The sequence below is a fragment of the Gossypium hirsutum genome, chromosome A11, assembly GCF_007990345.1.
Source record: "Gossypium hirsutum isolate 1008001.06 chromosome A11, Gossypium_hirsutum_v2.1, whole genome shotgun sequence".
NCBI lineage: Eukaryota > Viridiplantae > Streptophyta > Magnoliopsida > Malvales > Malvaceae > Gossypium > Gossypium hirsutum.
Genome location: NC_053434.1, coordinates 17,296,315 through 17,309,728, shown reverse-complemented (window position 1 = coordinate 17,309,728; position 13,414 = coordinate 17,296,315). Strand labels below are relative to the sequence as shown.

At 33.8% G+C, this 13,414-nt stretch overlaps 1 protein-coding gene across 1 annotated transcript; it reads left to right on the top strand.

Annotated features, from left to right (window-relative positions):
• The first annotated feature begins 8,996 nt into the window (after positions 1 to 8,996).
• LOC107924347 (UV-B-induced protein At3g17800, chloroplastic) lies at positions 8,997 to 12,499 on the top strand. Its single transcript, XM_016854747.2, has 2 exons — positions 8,997 to 9,956; positions 11,507 to 12,499. Exons 1-2 carry the CDS (start codon positions 9,544 to 9,546, stop codon positions 12,303 to 12,305), a joined length of 1,212 nt encoding a protein of 403 aa, XP_016710236.1. The 5' UTR covers positions 8,997 to 9,543; the 3' UTR covers positions 12,306 to 12,499.
• Positions 12,500 to 13,414: the final 915 nt, after the last annotated feature.

The following is a 13,414-nucleotide window of genomic DNA, read 5'->3' as shown; positions in this document are numbered from 1 at the left end:
ACTGGATAAACAGTCAGTGATAATTCTGATTAACAAACCCTTAAACAGCTTTAGATTAATCTAAATATTATCTACAAAACATCCTTAAGTTATGCTTATTTTAGTAAAAAACAATGTCTATAGTTATTGAAAAAGATGTACCTCCAACGAAGGACTAGAGGGCTGCTGCTCATTTGTGGAGGAGTCCCCGAGCCAAACAGCTCTCGTATGACTCTACCTTGCTTATTGAACAACTACAATTTTGTCCGCCACTGCTTTGCTTCAAACTCAAACTTCTCTGTTAGTCTCTCATCATTGGTAATCGCATACGAGGCTCTGGGAGAAGTATATTGTTATACATCAGTGATCACCAACCCGAGTCCTAGATAAGACCCGAGTCAGCTACCCGTGACCCAAATAGATCTCACCAAATGATTGAGTGCGAGGCGAATCACGAGAGGATAGTAGGGGAGTTCATTGATCTAGCTTGCAAGGCGAACTCGCGGTTCCAGCTCGCACGAACTGAGTGAGGATTGCAGCCCCAGTTCACATATACCCAAGGTGCTCACTGAAGGGAGATCACGTGTTCTGCAGGCAACCCTGAGTGAAACACGTGTCCAGCGGGCCTAAAGCCCACTTAGAATGTTAGTCCCGAGTACAGAGAGGACCACGTACACTGCAGACGGCCCAGGGCGAAACACGTGTCCAGTAGGCTTGGAGCCCGCACGAAATGTCAATCCTAGAAACAATGGAGTCGAGATAAAACAGTGGGGGTCAAGTTGCGAGCTGTGATAATAGAAATACACGAATGCTTCTGTTGATGAGATACGAGACAAAATACTCAACACATCTTGTCACTAATGCTGAATACGGGTTTCCTTGCTCTACTTCCTCTCCCTTTTCCTTTTTGTTTCTTCTAAGTTCTTTTCTATAAGTTTCATTTTGGAGGGTTTTAAATTTTAATATATCATGGTTTGATTATTTTTAAGGTGTTGAGATCTTAAGCCAAGTGGGAGTAAACTACGATCAACTTAGAGACAATCTACCATCTCCCCAAAACAATCAGTTAAGCTAATCCAATCCCTCGAAGCCAAACATGTCAAAATCAACGACGCAAATCCCAGCATCCTTAATGCTCTCAACCATATCAATCTCCATGTCTCCATCATGGTCCCAAATGAGCTCATTACTAGCATCTCTGCCTCTCAAAAGCTAGCTCATTCCTGGGTTGCATCCAAAGTTCTCCATTTTTATCCCCACACTAAAATTTGATACGTCCTCATTGGTAACGAAGTCATTAGCACTTCCCCTAATCCCATATAGTGCCACATCGTACCAGCCATGCGTAGAATTAAAGATGCCTTAATAACCCATTCCCTTAACAAAATCAAAGCCGGTGCCTTCATGGCAATGGATGTCTTGGAATCCTCATTTCCACCTTCTAGCAGAACTTTCTGATCTGACATCCTCGGTACGATTGTTAAACCTATGTTATAGTTTTTGAATCGTACCATGTCTTTCTTTTTCCTCCATGTTTACCCGTATTTCTCTTAATCCACCCACCCAAAAACATTGACCTCGATTATGCACTTTTTGCTTCCCCAATTGTAACATATACCGACCCAGTCTCCAATTTGACCTACATTAATTTGTTTGACCATATGGTTAACTCAGTTATTTTCGCAATGAAAAGACTAGGTTACCATGATGTTCAGATCTAGATAGCGGAAACGGGTTGGGCCAACGTCGATGATGCCGATCAAATAGGAACCAACATTTATAACGCCACCACGTACTACTGAAATATTGTCAAGAAACTAATGACCAAGCCTGCAATCAGCACTCCAGCCCAACTTGAATGGGTTCTCCTATCTTTCATATTTTCTTTTTTTAATGAGAACTAGAAACATGGTCCAGAAACCGAGTGGCATTTTTGCTTGTTGTATTCGAACGAAACCAATGTGTAAGGAATGATTTGAGTGGCGAGACTCTGGATTTGTTTCGAGCCTTTGCCGAAGCTAGATAACAATGTGCAGCATAAGACAAAGGTGTTGTGCGTGGTGGGTAGAGGAGCTAACGCGAGCGAGTTGGTTTCGGCATTATCGTACGCATGTTCGCAATGGAATAAGACATGTAATGACTCAAAATTTATGGGTATCAAAAATCGTGTTTCTGGCTTACTATTTTTAAAAATCGGGTTCGTAAATATTTTTTAAAAATATTTACGAATGTTAGTTGAGTGATTAATTAGATTTTTGGTTAAGTGAATTAGCTTGAATTAATGTTGATTTAGTAAAAGGACTAGATTAAATATAGTGTAAAAGTTTAATTATAGACTAAAGAAAAGTGAAGGGACTAAATTAGTAAATAAGCCATAAAAGAAATAGTGACAAATGTGTGGAAAAATAAGGTCCCATGTGTATGTATAATATACATATATTTATATTTAGTATTTAAGTATATAATATAATAATATAATAATATAATAATATAATATAATAAAACATAAAATAAATAAAAGGAAATAAAGAAACAAAATAGAAAAAGTAAAAGAAGGTGGAACGAAAATTGGGGAAAGAAAGAAAGAAAGAAAAAGAAAGGGGAAAATTGGGGATTTGAAGCTTTAAGCTTTAATTGGTAAGTTAATCAAGTCCTTTTTACTTAATTTTGATGTTTTAGAAGTTTTAGAATAATGTTTTGATGAAATTAAGTTGATACTTTGAAAGTTCATAGGTTTTTAAGCATGGTACATGTTGAACAAATTGGAAATTAAGGAAAAAGTTGAATAGAAATTGAAATGTATAATGTGAAATGGTATATTCATAATTTTTAATTGTTTAATTTTCATAGCTAACGTAGTACTGGAGACATCGACAAAGAAAGGAAAAGAGAAGGTTGACGAAGAGTAATCCAAGAATTACAGTTTGTATTTCTATTAACCGAACTTAAAAATTAATTATTGCTTTTATTATTTAATGTGTATGGTAAGTGAGATAGAGGCAAAAATTGCAATTTTTGCATTGAATCGAAATAAGTTGCGAATATTGAATCAAAGTGTGAATTGACTGTTATCTGAAAACTGAAAGTGAATTGAATACCCTATTAACAGTGTCGGGCTAAGTTGAATATAATTGGCATGCCATAGGATTGGAAGTGTTCAGGGATACTTCGACCTTCAGTCGATGAGACACTATAACTATCGTACTGTTGCTTCAACTTTGAGTCGATGAGGCACTATGTGTGTCGTATTATTACTGTTACTTCGGTTTAATCCGATGAGGTACTGAGTACCGTACTGTTACTGTTTACTTCAGCAAAGTCGATGAGGCATTAAGTGCCGTACTGGTGTGTTGGTTGGATCCGTGTATCCGTCTAGATCTGAGTTATGTTAATAGGGGTAAACTACTGTACTAAATTATTGAATGACTGTACTACTGTACTGAACAACTAATTGATATTGAATTGAATTGAATATTTCTTGGAGAATAAGTTGTAAATATAGTTATTGCCATGAAATAGAAATCTTATAGTTTAAATGCATTTGAGTTAATAATTGAATTAAGTGTTGGTTTATAGAAATACCACTGAGTGCATACTCAGCGTACGGTTTGTGTCCGTGCGCAGGTCAGGTATGAAAGTGACTAACTACTCAGCATCCAAGCCGATCCCGAACTCAAATACGTGGTGATGTATTTTCTCTTTTGAGAATGGCATGTACCTAGGTTATTATTGTTGTCATTTTGATATGTAAATAATAATGATAAATGATGGTTTTTGGTTAAATAATACAATTACGTATGTCTTTAGTATACTCATTTTTATGGTTTAATTTTGAATTGATTTGGATGGTATTTAAATATAGTGTTAGAAAATTTATGTTAGATATCTATAAACGTATATGAGTTAGATCGCTATATTGACAAATTTTGACATGTTTTAGATGTATTTAATCATGTTTTGGATTGGTTGAAGGATTGGATTTTAAGTTGCTTGTTATTCAAGGTTTGCAGGGTTGGTAAACTTGAACTATAAGGCTCATTTTGAGTCCACACGGCCTGGCACACGGGCGTGTGATCAGACCGTGTGAGACACACAGCTTATACGCGGTATGTGAATAGGTTGTGTGTCCCCTGCATCTTAAATATTGTAAATAGAATGCTCAGGCATGGCCACACGAGCAGAGACATGGGCGTGTGTCTCAGTAGTGTGAGGTACACGATCACAACACACGAGCATGTGCTTGGCCGTGCAAAAACTACACTAGATTCGAATTGAAAATAATTCTTCACGGGCTAAGCACACGGGCGTGTGTCTTAGCCGTGTGAAACTAATTTGTTCATGAGTAATAAGTCAGAAAGTTACGCGGGTAAAAGACACGGGCGTGTCCTGGCCTTGTGAGTCACACGGAGTGACAACACGAGCATGTCTTAGGGACATACGGGCGTGTCTCCTAGACCACACGGGCATGTGGGTACTGTTCATAAGATAAATTTTGGAAACTTTACGAAAAATTTTATAAGCTTCTGATCGGGTTCCGATTTGTTTCTAACATCTTCTTTGGGTCTCGAATGTCCATTAAAGGGTCAATAAGATAAATTACTGAACTGTATAATGAATAATTTTATGTGATTTGCGTTATAAACTGTAGTGACTGGTAACGCTCTGTAATCCTATTCCGATGCCGAAAAAGGGTTAGAGGGTGTTACAAGACATGTGACCCGATTCAACCTGGAAAAGAATGTTTTGAACCCGATTCGTTGGTTTGGCACGCGAGTTACGTGTTCAGTTCTTATTGGTCACAACTGAAAAAGATGAGCAATACTGTAATTCAGGAAATTGGGGGCACATTCGAATCCCTAATTAACCCTAATTCCCAAATAAATCAAAGTATAATCACCCAATTTTCAGTGATATCGTAAAATTTGATATTCAAATCAAATTGATTAAATCAAGATAGTAAATATTTAAAATAAAATAATTTATGAGTTAAGTACAAATTTGAGAAGTGGAATAATTAATTGTTATTGAATTAAATCAATTAATAAAAATAATACAGTAGCTAAATTGATTAGTGATTTAAATGAAAGAAAATATTTGGCAAGTAAATAAACTAAGGTAAGAGTAGCAATTAAGCCATTAATAATGAATGAAACGTAATAAATTATTAATGTGTCATCATCATCCACTAATTAGCATTATAATTAAATAAACCATTAGATTAGGTAAGAAATTATACTTTTACTAATTAAAAGTATACACACATACATGAAAGTGGGGGGAGAGAGAAAGCATATGTTGATCTTATTTCTCTACTACAAACAGATTGAAAAAGGAAAAAGAAAAGGAAAAACCAAACTAATTTCTTCATTCCTTCGGTCATCAATTATCAAAGTAATTGATCATGTTTTCTCTTAAATTCCATAGATTTCTTAGTATGAATCTAGTAATAGCTAACCCATTTTTTCAATTTAGCGAATTTATAAAGTTTTAATCCGGTTTTCCATTGATGGAAGCTTGAGAAAATTTGGTAACCAGAGATTCAAACCCTTGCATGTTAAAATTAGTTTGGATTATAGTAGAATATGTTAAAAGATTATAATGAAAAGTATTAAATTAAGCTTCTTTCAAATTTTGATTATTTGATTAAGTATATATATATATATAATGATTCAAAAATTAGTGGTATCGAAAAATACAATTTCAGAATTTTATTTTTAATGTTTGAGTCAGTAAATATTTTGAGATTAAAAAGTTAAATAAAATTTAGTCTAAAATAAAAGAATTAAATTATAAAAATTATAAATATTTATAGCTATAAACTTTTAAATTTTTAAATGATCAATTCAACAATTAACCAATTGAAAATAACCAAATGGTGGTGGATGTTAGTTGGCGGCCACCACATTCACTAAGTATACTTAACATTAACTTAATTAAAATTTGATTAATTAATTAAGTTTAATTAAAGGTTAATAATGGTATAAAAGCCAAAATTAACGAAAGAAAGAAAAACATTTTTGTCCATCTTTATCTTCTTCAACCGAAACCAAAAGAAAGAACATAAGGTTTCAAGCTTATACCTTTCGGTACTAAATAGATCGAGAATTAAACTAAAATAAGGATATTAGAAAAAGATAAAATTATTAATTAGTCCTTACAATTTAATTTGTCTGTTGAATTAATCAGGTAAGTTCATATGGTGTGTTGTGTTTAAATTGTTATGTATTTAAAATTAAATTAACTATCATAAACTTTGGTCACTTTGCTATCCAATCTTCTTTGCATAAATTTCATTTCCCTTACTTTATAATCTTTTCGATTTTGTCCCTACTAGCATATATTTTCATTAATCACTTCACTCCTATATATCATTACAATTGAATATGTTATTTCAAAATCTTAGTACACTTAGTCACTTTTGTATATTTTATAATTTGATCCTTTTTAATATGAAATTCGAGAATCACTAGAAATTCACTTAAATATCACTTTATAATTAATGCACTAATACTTAACACTTCATTTAAGTTCTTTATTATAAAATTTTATTTCACAGTTACACTTTTCAATTTAGCCTTTTTTTTATTATAATTTTACTACACGTAATTTATTCACTTTGTTGTGGAAGTTAATTTCATATATTCACTTCTTTCTACAAGAATTTCATAATAAATATTAAAATTTTCCTAGCGTAATTAAATTTTAAGAGCACTAACATAACAATTAGAATATAATTCATGCATAAATTCAAATTTGGTAAGGTAAGATTCGCGGTGCCCTTACCTATCTTTTTGTTAGGAATTCACTATTTTTGCTTTAACTCTCTTCCTTCCTCACTTTAGTCACCACCTTCACCTTGATTCCAACATTTTCATTATTTCTTCTCTTTTTCTACTTCATGAACACATCAAATACATAATCAAAACTCATACTACAAATCATTTTCTTATTTTTCGACTTCAATTAAACATGAATTCTATAAAAATTCTTTGATTTCTTACCTTGTCTCTTTAATCCCTTTACTTTCTTCTCAACTTTCTCCACTTCCACTTCCAATTTTTTTTTCCAAGATGATAATCTAACTCTTTAGGATCTCCACTTCACTTTTCCTTTTTAGTGGCTATGGAAATTCCCATGACTTTTGGGTAAAAATGGTAAGAGTGAGGAGGAGTTGGTAGAACCATTATAGTTTTCAAGATGATTGGCTTTGTGACGATATTAATTTTTTTGTTGATTCCGAACCAAGTGAAGGATTTAAAACTTGCTTGTTCATGACCTTTCCAATACACAAGGGATTGCCTGGGATGTCAATTTTATTCAGGGGATGTGTGTTTATGGACCTGGTTAGTAGCCAAAAACCTTCTAACAAATTGATTTGGCATTTTATTAAGCATGGTGAATGCACTATGAAGTTTGGCTATTGACAATTTCTCTAATATTGATACTCTCGAGACTGAAGGTAGTTGGCAATAGATTTGGAATAACTTGCCGTCTAAATTCCCACACTTCTGTTGGAATTGTTTAAGGAACTCTGTCCTTTACAAATCTAATTAAGCTAGAAAAGAGATGAATATTAAAAAGGCTTGTTGTTGGTGTGGCCTTCTCAAAACTCTAGATCATAGTCTCCTACATTGCCCAACTATTAAGCCATAATGGGACTCTCTAAATGCTGATATTCTTACAAGTATTGTCCCTCAGTTCATCAAAGATTTCTTCAATGCAAATATTTTAGATTTTAAACACCAATATTTATCTTGCTTATGCACCATATGGTATAGAAGGAATTTGTTTGTATGGCAACAAAAAGAAATGCAGGCTCACAATCTTGTTACTTTTATTAATAGTTTTTTGCAGACTTGGAAAGATTCAAAGATGTTGTTTCGACCAACCTCTTTGGAAGAAGGTTGGCTAAAATGCAATGTTGATGCCGCAAACGTTTCTAGTTGAAGATAAGACTAGTTTTGCTATTGTAATTAAAGATGCAGATGGTAGATTCGTCCAAGCTTTATCGGGTCATTTTTCAGGTGTCATAGAAGCTCATGTTGCTGATGCAATAGCGATTTGAGAGGCTCTTTCATGGAACAAGGATTCTAACCTTGACAAGGTCATTATCGAACTCAATTGTATGGAGGTGCTCAACGCCCTCGGCCGGATGAAATCTATGATTTTAGAATTTGAATTAATATTGATTGATATTGCATTATTTTAAATAAATTAATTTCATGTTATTTCAATGGATTCAACAGAATATTAAGAAAGTCGCTCATTCTTTAATTAAGGTAGTGTCGTATTATTTGAGATTTTATTCCATTTTGCTTAAACTCTATTTTATGATCGGAGCTTTGTATTGATAATGCTAAAATTAGGATGCAGAGAAGATTGAGTGTACATGGTAAGCCTCATGGCTTGAAATTAATTGATCTTTCTAGTTCTTTTATTAAGGTATAATTCTTTTTTGGTCCATTAACTTTAAAAGTTATTTTAACTATTTATTTAATTTTTCGTCTCTTTTAATTTTTAATTTTTCATTTTTTGTTAATTTATCTTAAAATAAATTAAAATATTTTTTATTTTTAAAAAATTATTTTTAATGATTTTAATTTTTAAATTTGTTCTTAAAATTCTTTAAAATTTTAAGTTTTAAAAAAATAATTAAATGCTAAGCTGATTATCCACGTATATGAAACATCGATAAAATTAAAAATATTAAAATTTTCAATCATTTTAGAGTGATTTAATAAAAATATAAACAACTTGAAAGATTAAAAAAAGGATAATTTTAAAAAACTAATTAAATCATTAGTTAATTTAATTTATGATAAAGAAAATCTGGTGATGGTCGCAGAGTTTAGGCAAAAAAAGGGAACATAGGGTAACCGTAGTTATAGAAAGCAAAGACGATAATGTTAAGGTAGAGGGCATGAAACATAATTAAAGAAAAAAGAAAACAATGGGTGCAGAAATAAATAATAATAAATGAAACTATGGGTGGTGTGCTGGTTTGATCTCCTTATCATAACTCTGTAGATTGTCTTATCCATTTTGTCCATCCCATTGATCTCTTCTTATCTGATAACCCATTTTCTTTCTTTCTTTCTTTCTCTACTCTTTTTTTTTTTTATCAATTTTGATGAAATTTATTTCCACCCGATAAATTTTGAAAATGGTATCTTCTAATAAAATAATTTTATACTGAAAAAGAAAACCCACAAAATATCATCAACTTTGTTCTCCATCTTCATCACTTTTGGGGACCCTAATTCAGTCATTGGCCATTGTTCTCCCAATCACCAAAATATCTATTTTATCAAGGACTGGTCAATTTGGTGCCATCCCTTTTCTCCAGTGGCAGCTTCTACACACATATACATAACAATTTCTTCAATTTATTTATTCTTTTTTATTTAATTTTAGTCCTCAAAACCCTATCCAAATGGCATCTTTTTAGGTAAACATAATAATAGGGCTTAACCATGAAGCAAATAAACCCACCTCTCTCCCTTCTTATCATTTCATCTCTCCCATAATTTCAGCGTATTCTGTTTGGGTTCCCATTGACAGTTGATGGAACATTGTTTCTCTCTCCACAAGGCCCCTTCTCTCTCTTCTTTTTTACCATCGCTGGTAAAGATTTATCAGGGGCCCCGCGTTTTTACCCCTTCGAATTCACCTTCCGACTTTGCTTTGTCCCGCCGCCGATCACTCAGGACTGGCTTTACTTCCACTCCTTTCAATGGCCGGAAAGCACCCTCTGTCAAAGCCAGCGCCGGGGCTAGCCACTGTGATTTCAGCAGCTTGAACGCGCCGCTTGAGCCGAGGTCAGCTCCTGGGAAGTTCTTAAGCGGTGTCCTTCAGAACCAACGTCAGTTCTTCCACTTCGCTGCCGCCGATGAACTTAAGCGGCTTTCCGATGATCGTGACGCTGCCGTCTCTCGTATGTTTGTTAGCTTGGATTCTGACGAAGCATGTCTTCACAGGTTTGTATAACACTTCTGTTGCTCTAGTATACTGCAAGGAAAATTGAAGTGTATAACTTGCATATGTTCTTTGAAGAGGCCCTTTTTTTTTCTTTTTTGAAGAGGCCTTTTTCTTTTCTTTTCTTTTCTTTTTTTATGTTGGTAAGTTGCGAGTCGTGATGTTTTTGGTTTGATTAAGTTATTTTTTTTTGGTATTGTTTTCATTGTATTGAGAAAATTAAAGTGCTAACCAACCTAAGCTTAATTTTTATTAATGGTGATCAGCATGTTTGTTTTGATGGGAGAGGTTTTACTTTTATCATGTGATGAGTCTATTAAGTAGATCTTGTGTGGGAAAAGAAGTCTGTTAAGTAGATCTTTTGTATTGTGAATGAGAGATTATTAATAGGTTCTTTTGTTGTTTAACAATCTCACAAGAAACTAATGAAAATTGCATGGACTTGAAGGTCAGAATAATGGATTCTTCTATATGAGAACTTTGATATCAACTATCAAGGGTCAGATAGATATATCAGTCTCTCCTATGCCTAACAACCAGTCTAAGACTATGCTAGGCCTTCTTCTTACCATAATATTTGTAGGGTCTTAGTGATATTACCGATGGTATTTGCACTTTATTTCTTCGCTGGCATTGCAACTCATCTATTTGGGTGTTTGTGAAATCCATTTAAAATGCACCAATTCCTCAATTCTTTACTATTAAAGAGGCCATCTGTATATTCTTTCACACATGATATATTCAGATAGATCTTTTCCAATTTTACACCTAGCAATTGGGCATTCTTCACTCTGTTGTTAGTCCCGATGCTGATATGATATTAACTATCGAGGCCTAGTTTTTTAGTTTCTTTACCTTGATTCATTGGTTGTGTCTAATTCTAAGCTACAAAAGCTTGGGAGATGATATGATATTATTTATAAACAGACTAGAGCCACTCATTTCTTAGTGTTTCATGTAGGCAACTACCAATGTGTTGTGACAAGTTTTGAGTTGCCATCAGTTTATTGCTGTTAAAATTTGCCTAGTAATTGAATGGAAGTACATAAAAGCGTATTACTATTGCATACTTTTCTGGATACTTCCCCTGTTTATATTTCTGGTTTCATATTTCTTGCAATATATATATATGTAATTTTATTTCCTTTTTCTTTAAAGTTACTGTGATCGTAAGTTAACTTGTTTGCACTTGTTAGTTTGTGCAACTCTTGTGTTGGCTTGGATTAGAAAAAGAAGTTTATTGTATTTTATGTTTTATAGTGATATCAATTAGACATTGTGGCACAAAGGCATTTGTCTTCTGCTGAAACGGAGCTCTCCAAAATCCCTGGCTTGACACGTTTTACGGTGCTCCCAGGTGATGGTTGTAATAATATTAACCACCAATGAAGTAGGTGTTACTTTAGCTACCATTATTATCACTCTATTAAATGAGCTGCCATTGGAATACTTCAAAATTTGTATGTTGGATCCTTCGACTCTGTTGATGATTGATATAACAATCCTTTTTGTTTTCACTTTTCTGACATATTACATTTTACTAAAATTCCAGAAGGATTGCTCAACTGAAAGAGCAGGAGTGCCAAGCTGCTGTGGAAGATGTGATGTATATGTTAATCTTCTACAAGTTCTCTGATCTCAGAGTACCATTGGTTCCTAAGCTCTCCAGGTGCATGTACAATTGCAGACTTGAGATATGGCCTTCGAAAGATTGGGAACTAGAGTCCATCCATAGCATTGAGGTGTTGGAGGTGGTCAGGGATCATATCAGTGCTGTCATCGGCTTGAGAGCAGACTCCAGTGTCACCGACAACTGGGCTACTACTGAGATCCAACAGCTCCATCTAGGCCGACTTTATGCAGCCTCCATCTTGTATGGCTACTTTCTCAAGTCTGCCTCCTCTAGACACCAACTGGAACGATGCCTAACTTTGGTTCATCAAAAACGTCTTAATCATAGGAACTCCCTTCAGTTTCTGGATCTTTTACCTTGTGGAATTAAGAGTCTGGTACTCGGCCGTTTTAGTGACGTGCAATCTGTCCCATTAGGTCAAGGACCAGGTAGACAGGAAAAGGATCTTGAAGAATTAAGATGCTATGTGATGGGATTTGACCCGGAGACATTGCAGAGATGTGCCAAACCAAGATCCAAAGAGGCAGCACATTTGATCGAGAGGCACAGCTGTGCACTCTTTGGAGATGAGCAGACAGGGATTCCGGAGACCGATGAGGTGATCAGGACATCTTTTTCAAGTCTGAAGAGGTTAGTTTTGGAAGCTGTCGCCTTTGGTTCTTTCCTTTGGGACATTGAAGAATATGTTGACACGGTCTATAAGCTGAAGGACAACTGATTCGGGGAAGAAGTCACAGCAGTTTGAGCATAATGCTTTTGTATAGAGGAGTTGATGTTTTTGGCATTTTCTACTTCATTGCTCTGGTTTGATAGCACTGGGCAATACGCATTGTATAGTTATAAGTTGATACGATGAAATAATGTACAGTAGAAGACTTTGTTCATCAATGGGATCAATTCCCTTGACTGGTATATTGTTGATAGTCCTAGTACAGTATATGGCCAAGTGTTAAATTCATGGTTTGAAATGCGAGGGCCTTATTTATGTGGTCAAATTGTACAAATAGTTCTTGTACTTTTTGTTTTGTGCGGTATAGCCCCTTCACGGATTTTTTTAATTATAAATGTAATGAATGTTACAAACACTTTTTGGGTTATAAGGTTAGGTAATGTCACCATTGAAGCTCAAATAGAAACCTTTCCTTCTCCTCTGGTGGAACCAGCAAAAGCTTAAGAAGCAGAAAACGGAGAGAGGATGGAGGAAAATGCCAAATAGAGGAAAACATGAAGGAGAAAAGTCCTTGGTACATTTCGAAGGGCTATTTTTCAGTCCAAAAATAGATGAAGGGTTTATTTGGAACCCTCGTTTTGGCATGTTTTGCATGGTACTAAAGTAGTGCATGATGTTTGGATAATTATGGTAACACAATTTCACCGCAGCATATTCAATTGACTTTAAAGATTGAGTCAAATATTGAAGTTGCGTTATGTAGCTTAAATTCTTGTTTGTCTTTTTTTTTCTTTTAAGATTTTGGAATTTTATGGTTTTAGATTTTTGTATTAAATTTTCCAAGTGTCAAATAACTTGAGGTGTAATATTTGAATACTTAATTATATAAAAATGAAAAAAAGTTAAAAATAAAAATAAAATAAAATATCCAACTATATAAATAAGCAATCTCAATTGAATAATTGTAATTAAATATGTTATTAAAATAAAATAAAATGACAATACTTTTAAGTGTATAAAATTTAAAAATTTTTGAAATAAAATAGATGAAAAAAATTTTAAATATTATCTTAATAAGTTTTAAATTGCGGTAACATATAATGATTATATATATTAATTCAATATATTTAATTGTTGTTTTCTATTAGAGTTCATCT

Excerpts from the sequence above, each read along its gene's own strand:
- LOC107924347 (XM_016854747.2), top strand. The coding sequence starts at position 9,544 with ATGGAACATTGTTTCTCTCTCCACAAGGCCCCTTCTCTCTCTTCTTTT. Across the intron at positions 9,957-11,506 it reads GACGAAGCATGTCTTCACAG|AAGGATTGCTCAACTGAAAG; the intron begins GTTTGTATAACA and ends CTAAAATTCCAG.